This window comes from Panicum virgatum, chromosome 2K, assembly GCF_016808335.1.
Source record: "Panicum virgatum strain AP13 chromosome 2K, P.virgatum_v5, whole genome shotgun sequence".
Taxonomy (NCBI): Eukaryota; Viridiplantae; Streptophyta; class Magnoliopsida; order Poales; family Poaceae; genus Panicum; species Panicum virgatum.
The window spans coordinates 8756077-8772662 of NC_053137.1; the positions used below are offsets into that span (position 1 = coordinate 8756077).

The window sequence follows — 16586 nt, forward strand, 5'->3', positions numbered from 1 at the left end:
GGCGGGGAAGGGGAATCCGGCGGTGAATTTTTCTAAGCGCGGTTGACTGATAAGATAAAATTACTTTTCAAAACTGATAAGATAAAATTAACAGAGGAAAAACCATTTGTAGTAGCAAGTTCCGCTTCCGTGCGTCGGTGCGTGAACCGGACCTTCTATCCACCTTCTATACTACTGGCTACTGCGCAGCTCAAAGATCGGTTGGTCTCAATCACTGAAGCTCACCATAACACACAGGAGTATTTTTTTTCTTTGTCATTCTTTTTGTTTAATCCAATGTCTAAATGTAACAACGTTTATTGAATTATGACTTTGTCCTTGTTTAGTTCTTTAGGTGTAAAATTTTTCAAGCATTCGGACACATATTTGAAGTGTTAAACGTAGACTAATAACAAAACAAATTACATATTTCGCTGCGAAATAAATTTATTAAACCTAATTAATCTATTATTAGTAAATATTTACTGTAACATCACATTGTCAAATTATGGCGCAATTAGACTCAAAAGATTCATCTCGCAATTTACAATCGAACTATGCAATTAGTTTTTTATTTTGTCCATATTTAATACTCCATACATGTGTCCAAACATTCGATGTGACGTTTTGACCAAAAATTATTTAGATTTTAAGGTATGTTTATTTACACATGGCTCAGTATTTGGAAATTCAAAGTGATGCAGTACACTCCGAATGTGTATACCTAAAACAGGGAATTAAATAAATATACACATATTTGGTCTCATTCTATAGTATTAGGGGTTTTTACAATTTTTACCATTATAACGAATGGCACTCATCAAATTATCACTCTTAGAATGGCACCTACAACTATACCAGCGGAGAGAAGTTTGAGTTTCATTTTTACCACATTTGCTGACGTGGCACGCCATGCCAGCTGCACGCGCTGGCACCCGGTCAGCACGTTCAAGTGCAATGTCCTTCTTGCCCCTGATCTGCTCCTCTCTCCCCTCTCTCCGACAGTTGGGTCCCGCAGCTCATCTCACTTCCATGTGGGCCTCACACGTCAGCGAGGTAAGCTCTCCTCGCCCGCGTCCGGCCGCACGCGCCGCAATCCCTGCTCGTCACGCGCCTTGATCCCCTCACCTAGGTGGATGGGGATGGGTGCCTTCCACCCCCTCGCCATTTTCCCTTGTTGGATCCGTGCGTGCGATAATCCTTCACCTCTCTCCTGCTGTTGTCGCAGATCCGCCGCGCGCCGCCTCGCCGATGGCGCCGCCGGGCCCGGACTCCAGCGCCGGCGTCCGACCCTTGCTCCTCGACGCGCTGTACGAGGTCCTGCTGCGGGTCCCGGCCAAGGACCTCTGCCGCTGCCGCGCCGTCTGCCGGCCGTGGCGCGCCCTCCTCTCCGACCCGCGCTTCGCCGCCGCCCACGCGGCCCGACATGGGCCGCTCGTCGTCGCCGGCCGCGACAACCATCGCTCGGCCGCCGCCCCCATCGTCGACGTCATGGACCTCTCGGGCCGCGTCCTCAAGCGGGTTGTCGCGCGGGGGAGCTTCTGGGCAGTGAGGAAGGAGTCCGTGACGACGTCACATCTCGACGGCGTCTGCGTCCTGGTTGGGGACAGCAAGAGCTGCCTGTTGCTCAACACCGCCACTGGAGCTGTGTCTGAATTGCCGCAAGGATTCGCAGAAGAGCACTTGGCGCCGGCGTGGCAAAACCCCTCTTGCAGTCACCCACTTGCGTTTGGGAAGGTTGCCTCGACAGGGGTGTACAAGGTGCTTCGGCTGCTCCACTCATATTTCCACCGCCAGCATCAGTGCGAGGTCACCACCATCAATGGCAGCAGCCATGCTAGGTGGAGAGGGAAGAAGGCCTCTCCAGGCTGTGTTCGTTTCAACCGCTGGAGCAGAGTGACCATCGATGGGATCGTGCATTTCTTGTTGGGCGATCTTGTCGTGGACCGAGAGGAAAATGCCGTGCCGTTACGCCTAGCTTCGTTCGACCTTGAGAACCCCTGAATATGATCACCATTCCTTTCGCTGATATCTCCGTGGCCTCCCTGAATGGGTGCCTAGTTGTGGTTCATTATGTCCAACGTTCTTTTATGAACCTGTGGTTTCTGATGGACATGGAAAAAGGTTTATGGGCCAAACAGCACAGCATACAACTTACATTTCCAATATGAGAAACTTCCTGTACAGCCATTGTTGGTGCTAAACGATGGGAAGATAGTCACTTACTATGGACGTAAGGGATTGTTGAGAATTTACGACCCGAAGACCTGCACCTACACAGATGTGGCGGAAGTTGGACCTTGTTATGAAATTGGTTTGCACACAGGAAACCTATTGAGCCTTGCCTGATGGTACTGGTGCTCAGTTGATTAGGTGAAAACTGCATTATGTGGTGGACGTTTAGTTATTATTCTACCGAAGCTGGCATCCTGGGTAGTAGTTCCATTATATACAGCCACACTGATGATTTTAAAGTGTAGTTTCTTGATTGGCACGCATAGCCAATTTATGATAGTGGTGAGATCTTTATGTGGCTACAGTTAGGAAATTTGAGGAGCTTTTGCTATGATATGCCTTGGTTCTGGATGTTTACTTGCTGCATTCTGTGATTCTACAGGCTTGATGTAACTCTTATGCAACGCTTGTAATAGGATGTTACCAAAGCCCTAACTTTGAAACACCCTTGGATTTTGTTGCTGTTTGTGTCTGGCATATATGCTGTTGTTCCTTGTTGCATACAAGCACAACATTCAACTACTGGCGTTTGCAGCTCCTGCTTTGATTGGATTCTAATATCTAGTCATATAATGATCATCATCCATCTTAAATTTCCTTCTTGTAATTTCCTATTATAGTTTGATTGGCAAATGCTGGAGAGGACTTCAAAATTGTAGTAATTTGTTTGTCCTCCAATGACCTCCAGTTGTTCCACAAACGCAAGCATGTTGAGAGTTCTTGTTCAGGATATTGGTCGCCATAAGGAAGACCATTGTTCCAAGCTTTTGCCGTAGATGATTTAACGTTTATTTTGAATGCCCGGATGCTAAGAGCAATGCCATAGGTATCAGTAGACGCACACGACTCCGTATAAGATAAATAAGAACTCAAGGAAGTCCTGTACACAAACACTGCCGGTATACCAACCTAACTCCGCCCCAAGTCAAAATTTCTAGGTCAACAAAAGTTTGACGCAGCTACAAATATCCACAGGTATAAAAGAATCCCCAAGAACAGCGATCAGGGTGTCAGAATCAGCGGCTGAAACAGGCCACCGACCAAAGAATGAACGAATCACAGAACCAGTATCCCAGAACCCCTCCACCGAACGAACTCATCATCCTCAGCACCTCCAATGATCTTCAGTTGTTCCATAAGCGAGTGGTGCTTACAGAGCTGATAGTCTCTTTTGCCCCCAAACCAATTTAGTCGCAGTTTTTTCATCATTGTCATCTCACGTTGCAGCACTGGGCGCTCCCAGACTGCAGTTTTCGCCACAGGCAGATCATGTGTTGTGGGGACTGGTAGTGCGCCGTGAAATAGCCATCGTAGCAGCCTGACTGGTAGAACCGGACGTCGTGCCTGATCTCCACCGGCCGCCACGTGTTGTTGAACTTCTCCACCCACATGCCCATGCTCACATCCTCCATCTTAAACAGCTGCGCACCAAAATGGACACACGCATTCAGCTACTTTGCTTGTTTGGATGGAGAATTCATGTCAATCAGCTGCAAAGGAAGAGAACCTTACCCGAAGCGTCTGATTGTCAAATTCAGATACAATGTAGCGTGCAATATCTGATGAAATTACGTAGCCAGGTCCATTAGCATAATTTGGATATACTTCTTCCGGCCATTCCTGCATATAAAAAGAATGCAATCTCAGGGATAGTGATGCTATTTTTTGGTATCTACATTGTCAACAAGAGCTATCTTTTAATATCTAGATTAAAGAAGAGCTGTTGTCCACTTCTGAAAATTAAAACTAGCATAGAGAAAGAGGTGACAACTAAGGACAGTACAGGTACAGCTGTAAACAGCTTGCGAAATAGTGGCAGCTTGTGATAATCTGTACATAACTTGCAAGTCATTGTTTGCTACAAAAAATTATATGCAAGTATTCTTTTACCTGCCTAAGCTACTGATACATATTATCATAAATCATCATGTGAGTTTTCTTTTGCTGGTAACCAAACATCAACTGCACATTTTCTGCTTATCTATGGTTCATATTATCATAGACTGTCATACAGCATACTCCATGACATGCTCATACGTTACAGAGGAAAGAACAATTTACCTCATACGTTACGGCCCATTTGCCAGATCTTAATGGCCGATGGAAGTAGTTGATACTACCCACATACACACTCTTATCTTTTTGAACTTTCTTTACTTGATCCAGAACTGAATCAATTCTGACAAATGTATCATCATCACATTTCATTACATACTTTGCAGGGACAACACGCACCTGCATAAACAAAGAACATTAATTGAGTACAAACATCAAACGAAATCAACCTGTAAAGGAATATGGCAGAGCAGCTAGCATGTAAACATGTAATTGCCAGACAAGTTGAAAGCACTTACCCCATACTCGGCAATCGCAACAGTCTTCAACACAACAAGGTCATAGCTATCAATGAAAGGCACTATAACGATGTCACAGAAGAACTCCGCCTCCTTCTTCAGTTCTGCGTTGACCTCCTTCTTTCCATTCTAAATTTTTTTCTTAATTCAGTAAGAGTTTGCAATTACGAAAATGAATAGTAAAAAACATAAGTCAGGGAGGTAGATGTTACCAGAGCCACAAAGAACCGAGCTACAATATTGGATGATTTCCTTGTATACATCATCCATGACTTCCTTACAGCCATACGCTCAGCAAAATGGCTGGCTGCTGAAAGAATGCCAATGAAGAGCTCAACAGGTTCAGTTGGCAGTGGTGGGGCCCTCCACTGCTCAGACATCTCAAGGTATCTCTCTGGTGCGAAACTAGGGTGCGAATTAGGTAGAGAACTAGCATAAACTGACTCAATATCAATATCTCCATTGAGGGACAACGCAGTTGCATCCTCAAGGGAGTAACCCTGCAGAAAAAATAAGCTGTCAGCACTTAAAAATGCATACCTCAAGACTAATCATCAAGCTTTATGACGCTTTAAGGGTGAACTTACGGTGCGGTAAGGAAATGAAGCAACATGCCGCCCATCGACGTTGACATGGTAACCTTCCAAACCAGCTGTTAGAGTCATAACAAATAGCTTGCCTTCTGTGAATGGGTATGGCCAACTGATGTGGACATCCTTTGGTCTGCCAATCAAACGTTTCACCCACCATTTCATCTTTGACTCCTGTGTCTTGTTGTCATCGTCACGAATCCATTTCTCACACTTGAGTTGCCCATCAACTGAAGCGCAAAAGAGACATATCATATGAATCATATGCCAATGTTGCAAAGCAAAGTTAGGGGCTGCATTCTTGAAGTAAAAGAAATCCTGGTTCAACTTCAGTTTGAAGTGAAACTTTTTTTTTGGTAAATAGCAATAACTAAATTGCTGTCTGCTGCAAGGAACATTCACTCGGACAAGTACTCAGAACACCAAATTTTGGTCATTGCTGTGGTGGCTTTGCTCACTATAATGACTCGTTCAACCATGGATCACATTCTGTTGGTCACAAGCTTCCTTTAACAGCACTAAATCATCGCATAAACCAAACCAGCTGGAACTAATTGGAGTATTGGACACATTAACTCTACAGCTATGACAACATAGCACATGGAACACACGAATTGTGTTCTCTATAATAATCAGGGGAGAGAGAGAACGAAGTTTTGGCTGTCACGTACTCCGTATCAGTTACCAAGTCAAAACTCAACAGCTCTAAAACGCGCTTTCAGGTCAATGTGTACTTTGTAAGATTCCACCAATGCAAAAATAGGACACATCTCGCCATCAGGCCCCTTGCATCACCATTAAACAAAAACTGGAAACACAGTTCTAACTCCTTCTAGAAATTTCCGGCGCAAACTTTGTACCTCCAGTTCCCAATTCCACCAAGCTACGCTATTCCAAGATCCCTGAAATTAACAGACTTCAATTTCCGTACCTAACAAACCAACCAACCGTTCTCGTACCAACTTCCATCTTTGTAGTTAAATCAGATTCTAAAACTAAACCAACATGCAAGCCAGAGCATTGGACGATTATATCGAAGAATCAAACTAACCAGAACATCGAAACAAAAAGTAAGCCTACAAATCTGGAGCTCGATGGAGAGAGGTTTGAGTTGAGTTGAGGTTGACGACAACTCACCGGTGTCCTCGGCGGGCCGGGAGGCGAAGCCCTCGCAGCGCTGCGAGTGGCCCCACTGCATCCGGTAGCAGCTGTTCATCTCGATGACGGGCCTCCGGCTGTAGTCCCCGCGGATCCTGGGGTTGAAGTGCAGGATCCTGGGCGGCGCCTCCCCGTCGACAGCCTTGGCGCCGACGAGCTCGACCATGAACTGCGAGACCATGACGGCGGCCTCCCCGTCCTTGCGCTGGGCGATCTTGGGGTCGGACTCGGGGCGGGCGGGGCGGGGGCGGGCCACGGCGGTGACGTGGGACCCCACCGCGAGGCCGCAGGGGAGCTCCACCACGCGGACGCCGTCGTAGGGGAGCTGCTCCCGCTGCACGGCGACGGAGGCCGGGCAGGCCGGCGGCGGCGCCGTCGACGCGGAGGAGGTGGGTGCCGGGGCGGCCCGGAGGTGCGCGAGGTGCGGCCGGGCGGCGGCGAAGGCGTCGGCGGCGGCGGCGTCGAAGGGGGTGGCCGTGGCGTTGGGCCGCGGGAGGAGGAGGAGGGAGGAGAAGATCGGGAGCCGGCGTGCGGCACCCGCAGCCGGCGCCGGCGCGCCGGCGGGGAACGCCGGCTTGGCGGGGCGGGCGGGGGAGGTCGGGGACGCGAACGCCGCCGCCGCGGCCTCCAGCTCCCGGCGGCGCGGGTGCGGGATGGGGAGCGATGAGGAGGAGGAGGACGCCGACGGGCCCGAGAAGGGCAGCAGGGGGGGCTCGAAGAGGAGGACGAAGGCGAGGTAGCCCGCGACGGCGGCGACGAGGCCCGCGCGGGCCAGCCGCTTCTTCCGCGGCGCCGGCGCCGGCGCCGGCATCGGCATCGCGGAGGGTTCTAGAAGGCGGCGGAGGGGAGGGGAGGGGAGGGAGGGAGGGAGTAGCCGTTTGCGGGGGGACGGGGACGGGTGGTCGTACTAATATACTAGCTGAGGGTGATGGGGGGGGGGGCGGGGGGATGGGAGCAGGGTTAACGTATCCGACCGGTAACCGGTAACCGCCGGCCACCGGTTCCGGTTTACCGGACCGGTTTGGCCGGTTACTGGTAGAAACTGATCAAATTCAAATTTGAATTTAAAAAACTCAGTTCAACCGGTTCGTACCGGTATACCGGTCGGTTAGACCGGTTTACCGGCCGGTTTGAATTCAAATCTAAATTTAAAATCGCATGTGTAACCGTTTTGGACCGGTATACCGGCCGGTTTGACCGGTTTACCGGCCGGTTAGACCGGTTTATCAAGTGGGCCTTAATGGGCCGTCTCATTTTTTCTTTTTCTTTTTCTTTTTTGTTTTAACTTTTAAATGTCTGAAAAGTATGTTAAACGAATGAATTTTGGTGAAAATTTGACACCATTAAATTCGTTGCACCTTGAAGTATTTTTATGAATTTTTTAGAATTCTTTCATTTTTTTAAATTCAAATTTAAATTTTGAATTTGGACCGGTTTCATACCGGACCGGACCGGTTACCGACGGTTCGGTTAACCCTGGATGGGAGGAGTCGCCGCGGCGGCGGGGGAGGTGACGGAACAGCCAACGGTTTGGAGGATGAAAACCACGGGAATGGATGGATCTTGGAGGTGGCGCAGAGAATCCAACCGCGTAACTAATTACTGCTACTAGAGACATGGTATTAGATTTAGTAGTTAATTAACGAAACTGTTTTGGTTGCAGCTAGCTGGTTGTATATTTGCCACCTCACCTGTAACTGTAATGCCCTCGCTGTATGCAGCTTGTATCAGTCATGGTGTACTTACTGTATGCTCGTTAGAATTTGGACAGCTTGTATCAAGTACCGAACTTCCGTACAGAAGATCATGCGGCGTATGAGGTGTTTGATTTTTTTAGTTATACAAGAGGAAAGTATTTAGTTCAATACCAATTCAATAATTTATAAGAATATTATAGTAATTTGTCATGTTTCATTAGTATCCTCTCCGGTCCTACAATTGTAAATTTTACTGGACGGAGAGAGTACCGTACTAACACCGCCGCTTCTAGAACAAGTCATGACCGCTGACTGATCTGCATTCTCTCCATTTTGTGTGCTGCGTGCCGCAGTTCTATAAAAGGGAGAAGCCAAACTCTTCACGACAAATAAAACCAGTCGGGGTGAATTGAATGCATTTTTGTAATGTAGCAGTGCCACGGTCGCGAAAAAAAATGTAGTAGTGTGTAACATCCCGAAAATTGACTAAAATAAATCATGCGCTAATGTTGTGTTTCGTCGTTGAGCTCGAGATTCCTCCTTGAAACCCTAACCCCAGTTGGCCGGAATCCTCCCTGTTCCGCCGGACCTCCCGATTCCCCAAAGACCCGACACCCGTATTTGACACCCTGTTTCCCCTCGACCTGCGCGTCGCGCTCTCGCGCGCCCGGACGCCAAGCGTGGCCGACCGGCTCCGCGATCAGCGCCGTGATCCCGGCGCGGATCCCTCCCTCCCCCTTCTTTTTCCTTCCCTTTTCCCTCCTTTTCTTTTTCTTTTTTTCCCATTTTCTCTCTCTTTTCTTTTCTTTTCTTTTCCTTCTTTTTCCTTCTTTTCCCTTTCCCTCTTCTCTCTCCTCTTCCTTTCTTCTCTGCCGCTCGCGCCTGGCCCGCGCCTTCTCCTCCTGCCCCCCCTCTCTGCGCTGGCCCGCTCCCGAGCACGCCCCGCGCGCCGCTCGCCGCGCACACCAAGCTCGCCCCCGACCTCGCCCACGGCCACGCGCACCCCGGCACGTCGCCACGCAGTGCACGCGCCGCCCTGCAGCGGCTCGGCGCGCACCGGCCCGCGCCCCGCGCAGTTCGCCTTCGCCCCGCTCCCGGCCGCTGCACGCACCCACCCGCGCCCGCTGCGACGCGCGCCCCGCCGCCTGGACCCGCTCGCCTGCGCCCTGCTGCACCCGAGCCGCTCCAGCGCCGCCAGCCCGTGCGCGTCACGCCACGGCCGACCGCCGTTGACGCTGCACAGCAGCGTCGACCGCGGCACAGAGCCGCCTGCAGCGGTCGCCGCCTGGCCGTGGTGTCACTTCGCCTCGCCGCTCCGGTTCTGCGCCCCGTTGACGCCTCACCAGTGCCCCCCCCCGCGCCGTGCCGTCGCATCACCATGGTGAGCCTCGCCGTGCCTCTAACGCCGCCGACAGGCCTGCCCCGCCGGCCACCACCCTGCTCCCACCGCCACCGCCTTGGCCGCCTATAAAGGGGGCCAAGGAGCACCCCCCGGCGCTCCCACGAACCGCAGAGCCACCGCACCACGCCCCCTCTCCGCAACCCTGCACAGCCGCCGCCGCTCACTCACCCTTGCCGCTGCTGTCTTTCGTGGCCGGACCGCCACGCTCCACCCCGGCGCAAGGTGAGGCCGGGGATCGGTTCGCCTCCCCGCCCTCTCTCTTTTCCCCTTGATCCGGGCCGCCGGCGAACCCCTGGCCGCCGGGATTTGGCCGGCGCAGAGGCCCCCTCCCCCTCCTCTGTTCCCCACCGACGGGAGGAGGAAGAAGGGGCAAATTTGCCCCAAACCCCCTCCTTTCCCTCTTATTTGGTTAAGAGTCCCCCCCTTTTAACCAATTTGCAAAGTAAACCCTGCCCTTTTACCTAATTCCAAAATAAGCCCCCTTCCATGTAAACTTAATTACGAATAAACCCCTGACTCTTTTAGAATGACCCATGAAGTTTCTAAAATGTAAACCAAGCCCCTGCCTACTTAATCTTAATTACAATTAGGTCCCTGGACCCCTGTTTAGGGCCTAAACGCTCCCCTGACCTATCATTTTATGTGCCTAACGACCCCGGTTTAACCTAAAATCTTACCCCGCCTCTCTTAACTCAGTTTCGGCCATACCATTCAGAAACCATTCGAAAATAACAATCTATGCCCTATATTTCATGTGTTCCCGTTTCGAGCTCGACGACAAATCTTTGTTTTGATTGAATGTTTGTTTGTGTGCGCTGTAGACCACGGAGTGAACGAAGGAGAACCCGTTGTCGAGCAGTGCTGTGAGCAGGTGAACGAGGACCCGATCCGCGACCCCGAGCCCGAAGGACAGGACTTCCCCGAAGGCTTTGAAGACGGCAAGTTCAATCCCATCCTTTGATGCATGTTTCTGTCCTAGTTTTTACAAACACAACCCAATGGCCTGTTTTATAAAGTTGCATATGTTTTACTTGCATGAAAACACGGTTGGATAGCCACCCCTTGATTTGTGATGACCATTCCTTGACCACCTAGATTAATGTCTGATTTTGCTTGGACGTTAATCGATATTAGAACGCTTAGGACTTTACTCATAATACTATCTGATTTATAAAGAAAATGTGTGCGTGTGGGAAGGGATAAAATGTGGATTTTCGAAAGATGAGTATGGGCGAGATGGACGGCATTTCTGTGTGATTTGCCGATTGGTGTGCTTATGCCTGTGTGGCTGGGCAAAGAAGGGAGATATCCATCTTGTCGCGTCTAAGGACCGAGTTGGTGTGTCATCTCACCTAACTCCACTATCGTGCAAACCACTCGACCGTTGTATGGGCAACGGCGTAGCATAAATCCCACTAGTTGGTGTGGTAGCCATCAGGAGAGCTGAGAGCAACGGGTGACTAAGGAAAAGGGATAAGCCCTGAGCGACTTATGCCCGGTTATACCTAAGTGAATGGTCGATGACCCCTTGGTGCATCCCGTGATGGCTAGTCAGGCTTAGCTATGGTGGGTAATGGCTATGTTGGGATCTACACCGACACGACGGTGTTCGAGTTGTGGTATCCTACTTGTGGGTAAAGTTGCACACCTCTGCAGAGTTAAGAATCTATTCGAATAGTCCGTGCCCACGGTATTGGGCGAGTTATGGTGTGGTCACATAACTAGTGTTTCTTTGGGATGGGCTGGTGTGAGTTGTTTTGGAATTGGTTCCGGCAGTTGTGCCGTGTGCTACGACGGACGGGGAGTCCGGTAGCAGTTTTAAAACCTGAACTCTGTGTTACTGCAAAAATTGATTTCTAAAAGGTTTTTCGTAAAATAAACCCCTGCATAAAATGTCGTTTTTCTGCAAATTAAACCGTAACCTTATCCTTGATTTACCTATGCATATTATTCTGTTATAACCTCCTCCGTGGGTGTGGTTGGACTTGCTGAGTACGTTTGTACTCACCCCACTCTTACTTTTTACAGAAGAAGACCCGGACTTCGTACCAGACGACGCCGAGTAGGGTTATCGTTCTACACCCAACCTTGCCTGTGGAACCGGCCCTGTTGAGATGCCTCCGCTGTCGCAGTACTCTGAGCCCGTAGTAGACCCTATGTGATTCGCGGTTTGGTGTTATGTCGTAGCCTGGTTAATTATTATTATCATCTGTATCGAGTGTCCGCCAAGGTTTGTAAGGTTTTGAACCATCTGATGTAATAAATGTGGCATCAGCCTCCTGGGACTGATGTTTTGTATCACATTTAAGTCTTCTCTTATGAGGGGACGCTTCAGGTGGTATCAGAGCCGTAGGTTGGCCGTAGGACGTGACCCTAGGAGCGAAACCTGTTTTTAGGACCCTTCACCTTAGGACTCTTCTATCCTTAATCCTTTCCTCACACAAATACTTACCTTTGGTTCTTGCCCTGTTCCAGATGGCTGACAATGGATGGATCGGCGGAATCTGTTTCGCAGAACCCGGCCTTCCTAAGTTGTTGATACTCAGCCTGGAACGCATTGGAGTTGTGGATCCGCCAGAGTTTCTTTACCGGGAGTACGACTCCAAGGGCACTCTTCGGTGTGACCTGATGATCTTCATAGCAAGGAGCACCCGCTACCCTGATGTGGACCCCTGGTTCATCTCCACCACTGGATTCCGTTTCCCGGACACCTATCGGAAAGCCGCCCGCAAAGCCCTGCGGCGTCTCCGAGTGATCTACAGGCATCACCTCCAGCGTACTCCTATGGGATTTTTCCCGCCGACTGAAGGAAGAGGACGCACATGGATTGCTAGGATGAGAGGACTTGAAAGAGAGGAAGAGGACCTAGAAGACACGGTCTCTCACCTATCCATCTATCTCGCCGGCCTGGATGAGCTCTATCGCGAGCAAGCAGCACAACTGAAACGGTAGGTCCACAGAGCAGAAAAAGCAACCCAGGAGATGGAGGAACAACGGTCGAGGACTTTCCATGCCGAGTATTCCCTAGCCGCCCTCCAAGTCCAAATGGATGAAAAAGAGGAAGAACTGGAAGAACAGCGAGCAAGAGCCACACGCGCCGAGGACTCGCTAGCCGCTCTCCAAGCTCGTATGCGGAGGTACGAGGCTCGCTGGGGAATAGGCGGATGGATAGAGGAAGATGAAGAAGAAGAACCCATGGAAACCCATTGGGACGTAGGTACTCAGACAGAGGAAGAAGAGCCCGAGGAAACCCATTGGGATAAGGGTACTCAGACCGATGACACCACGGATCAGTATCTCCCACTGAAGAAGCGCTCTCTTAGGATCGAGGAAGAGTCCCCATGATAGGAGTAGTCTCTAAGCTAGAACCTTTGCACTAATAATAATCATGTACCCATGAAGTTGTACCCCCATGACGCCATAAATAAAAATCATCTACCCCTTTGTGTACCTCAAATAATTGTGCAAGTTTTTCACCATATCTTTGTTTTCAGATGGCTGAGGAAGGATGGACCCAGGGCGACTGCCAAGCTGCACCTGGCTTCCCCAGCCTCTTGATTAACGCCCTGGAGAGCCTTGGCGTCACGGAACGCCCAAGGTACTACAGCAGAGAGTACGAGCATCATGGCACTCTCCGCTGCAGGGTGATCCTAGTCGTCGCCAGAAGTGACCGCTACCCCGACATCCTGTCATGGCGAGTGACTGCTACAGGGTTTAGGCACCAGGACACCTATCCCCTAGCCGTCAGGAAAGCACTTCGTTATCTGTGCCGGATTTTCGAAGGACACCTCACCCCCACACCAATGAGGTTCTTCCCACCAGCCATCAGGACACCAGTTTGGGAAGCTCGAATGAGAAGCCTGGAACGGCGCCGCCATGAAGAAGTCCTCCTGTACCAAGTAGCTACCTACCTAGCCTCCTTGGATCAGCTCTTTGACGAGCAAGCCAACTTGCTGAGGGAACAGACCCATCGAGCCGAGCAAGCAGAGCTCGCGCTAAGACTGCAGCAGATCCGAGCAGTCCAAGCCGAGGCAAGAGCCGCAGCAGCGGTCAGCAGTGAAGCAGTTGCTCAGGAGAGCCTCAGGCAAGCTCGGGACCAGCGTATGCAAGAATGGACTAACAGTGGAACCCCAGTCCCGGCAATAGGAGAAGACCATGTTCTGCTCGGAACGCCCGTCATAGGATGGGGACCACTCGTTGGAAACCCACTAGCCCCACCCGAGAATCCTGGAAGGTCTACGGCCGCCGCCGCAAGAGAAGCCGCAACGCAACCCCGGGAAAATGGAGGTCTAGAGGATGGCGAACCGGGACCACTCGTTTCCCCGGAGGTCGTGTGTTCCTTTCCGAGGGAGGAACCCACTCAAGCCGATGAGTCAGCCTAAAGTGTTAGCGACTGTCAAGGGATGAAGCCGTGTGGTCCGAAGAAGATCAGTGCCCCTTTTCTTTTATAGTTGTGTACCCGGTCGTGTAGTACGCGTTTGACCTTGCCCCTTGTTGTACCACCCTTGCTGTAATAAAGTTGCTTGTGCTTGTTGTTTGTGATGATTGCTTGTTGATTGTGTGCTTGCCGGTAGTAAATAGATACTGCCTTTTCAAAAATACGACTTAACCAACTTAAACATCACCTAATCTTAGTCCCAATCCACTCGTGCTGCAGATGGTTTCCCGGAGCATCACAAGGGCCTCCCGAGTCAGGGACCCTGCAGCCGCTGATGCAGGAATACACCCTGACGGGCAAAACCATCCTCAGGAGGAACAAGAAGTGAGTCAGGGCGGAGGAGAAAATCATGGTGCACAGCTGCCACCACCACCTTTTGTGGACCTGGCACAAGTAATCCATAACCAGACTCTCATACTGGAGACACTGGCCAATGCTCTAGTGAACAGGCAGCCACGAGAGCAGACCTTTAATGACAAGCTGACAGCTTTTCTGAGGGCCAAGCCACCCACTTTTGCCGGATCCAGCAACCCCTTGGATGCAGATGACTGGCTCCGCGTGATCCAGAGGAAGCTCGAGCCATTTGGGTGCCAGGATCGAGATAAAGTTCTTCTGGCTGCACATCAACTCACCGGGACTGCTTTAGCCTGGTGGGAGAATTACTGCGCTGCTGCCAGAGATGCCTCCACCATCACCTGGAATGAATTCGTGAGGGAGTTCCGCCGTTATCACATCCCCTCGGCCACCATGAAGCGCAAGGCGGATGAATTCCGCGCACTTCAGCAGGGGAATATGACGGTGGAAGAGTATACACACCAGTTTATGGAGCTGTCTCGATATGCGCCAGATGAAGTGAACGACGACGAGAAGAAGCAGGACATGTTCAAGAAGGGACTAAACCCAGAACTCAGGACCCTGCTCACCCCTCAGATCTATCCTGATTTCAACACCTTGATGAACAAGGCAATCCTCACCGAGAAGGCTAAAATTGATGAAAGGAAAGAAAACAAGCGCAAGTTTCTGGAAAGTAAGTCTCGCCAGCAGGATCGTTTTCAGAAAACCAGAAGTCTCAGCTACAACGCACCAAGGTCCCAAGCCCCAATGCAGTACAAAACTCAGTCTCAAGTGACAGGACCACGGGCCCCTAACACACAGCCCAGAAGTCAGAACACCATGAGGGCCTCACAGAATAATGCGAGCCAGGTCACCAACAACAACAGCAACGTGAGAGCCTGCTTCAACTGCCGTGAGACGGGTCATTTCATCGCCGACTGCCCCTATGCCAAGAACAAGCCTGCTACTTCGGCTTTCTCCAACACAGTGAACGGACCCAAGCCAGTTCTGACCGGTGCCAACCGAGTGCCCCTCCGTGGCAACAGCAACAACAACAACAATCAGCAGAGGCAATCCCAGCAGTCTTTTGGACGAGCCCGTGTCAACCACATCGACGCACAGGAAGCTCAAGGAGCCCAGGGCATAGTACTCGGTGAGTACCTAGTCAGCTCAACTCTTGCAACAGTACTGTTTGATTCTGGAGCATCACACTCATTCATATCCTCGAGCTTTGTGGAGAAACATAAAATACCTACGGTACTACTAAAAACACCCCTATTAACCCGGACGTCCGGAGGAGACATCAGGTGTCAACTGGGTTGTCTACGGGTAAGGATCAATTTAAGTGGGGTAGAGTTTTTAGCAGACCTAGTAGTGCTTAAGTCAGAAGGGATAGATGTGATCCTCGGAATGGACTGGCTAAGCAAACACAATGGCCTCATAGGTTGTACGGACAAGGTAGTACATCTGACAAACCCGGAGGGAGTCCGAGTGACCTGTCACACCCGGGAAGGCGGAGCAAACCCGATGATATTCAGTATGGAAGCCAAGAACTTGGATGAAGTCCCTGTAGTGAATGAGTACCCCGATGTCTTTCCGGAAGAGCTTCCCGGTATGCCACCAGATAGGGACGTAGAATTTGTCATTGATCTTGTTCCTGGAACCGCCCCCATAGCCAAGAGACCGTATAGGATGGCAGCCTCCGAGTTGGCAGAATTAAAGAGACAACTAGAGGAACTACAACGGATTGGCTTTATCAGGCCAAGTTCGTCACCTTGGGGAGCCCCGGTTCTATTCGTCAAGAAGAAGGACGGGAGTATGAGGTTGTGCGTTGATTATCGAGCACTGAACGAAGTCACTATCAAGAACAAGTACCCTCTTCCCAGGATCGATGACCTTTTTGACCAGCTAAAAGGAGCCAGGTACTTTTCCAAGATTGACCTAAGGTCCGGATATTTTCAGCTCAAGATCAGGGAAAGTGACATTCCGAAGACAGCCTTTGTCACCCGATACGGGCAGTTTGAGTTCACAGTGATGTCTTTTGGACTGACAAATGCACCTGCCTATTTCATGAACCTTATGAACAAAGTGTTTATGGACGAGTTAGATAAGTTTGTCGTAGTCTTCATTGACGACATACTTATTTACTCGAAAAGTATTCAGGAGCATGAACAACACCTGAGGGTAGTTTTGGAGAAACTGAGGCTGCATAGGCTATACGCCAAATTCAGCAAGTGTGAGTTCTGGCTGGAGAAAGTAGCTTTCCTTGGCCATATTTTGACCGCAGAAGGAGTGGCAGTAGACCCCGAGAAGGTCGAAGCAGTATCCAACTGGCAGCAACCAACCAATGTCAGTGAGATCAGGAGTTTCCTCGGATTAGCTGGGTACTATCGGAGATTT

The 16586-nt window shown here is 50.5% G+C and overlaps 1 protein-coding gene across 1 annotated transcript; it reads right to left on the bottom strand.

The window, feature by feature from the left end:
- Positions 1 to 3041: 3041 nt before the first annotated feature.
- On the bottom strand, positions 3042 to 7148 carry LOC120665124 (hydroxyproline O-galactosyltransferase GALT6-like). Its single transcript, XM_039944575.1, has 7 exons — positions 6296 to 7148; positions 5156 to 5388; positions 4781 to 5068; positions 4569 to 4697; positions 4276 to 4449; positions 3727 to 3834; positions 3042 to 3635 (listed from the first exon to the last, which is right to left on the bottom strand). Exons 1-7 carry the CDS (start codon positions 7131 to 7133, stop codon positions 3426 to 3428), a joined length of 1980 nt encoding a protein of 659 aa, XP_039800509.1. The 5' UTR covers positions 7134 to 7148; the 3' UTR covers positions 3042 to 3425.
- Between the last annotated feature and the right edge of the window lie 9438 nt (positions 7149 to 16586).

Bases quoted from the DNA above. Each gene is read 5' to 3' on its own strand.
- LOC120665124 (XM_039944575.1), bottom strand. From the start codon at position 7,133: ATGCCGATGCCGGCGCCGGCGCCGGCGCCGCGGAAGAAGCGGCTGGCC. The intron at 5,389-6,295 runs GTGAGTTGTCGT...TTTGCGCTTCAG, and splicing joins CCGGCCCGCCGAGGACACCG to TTGATGGGCAACTCAAGTGT. The intron at 3,835-4,275 runs GTAAATTGTTCT...TTTTATATGCAG, and splicing joins AATGGGCCGTAACGTATGAG to GAATGGCCGGAAGAAGTATA.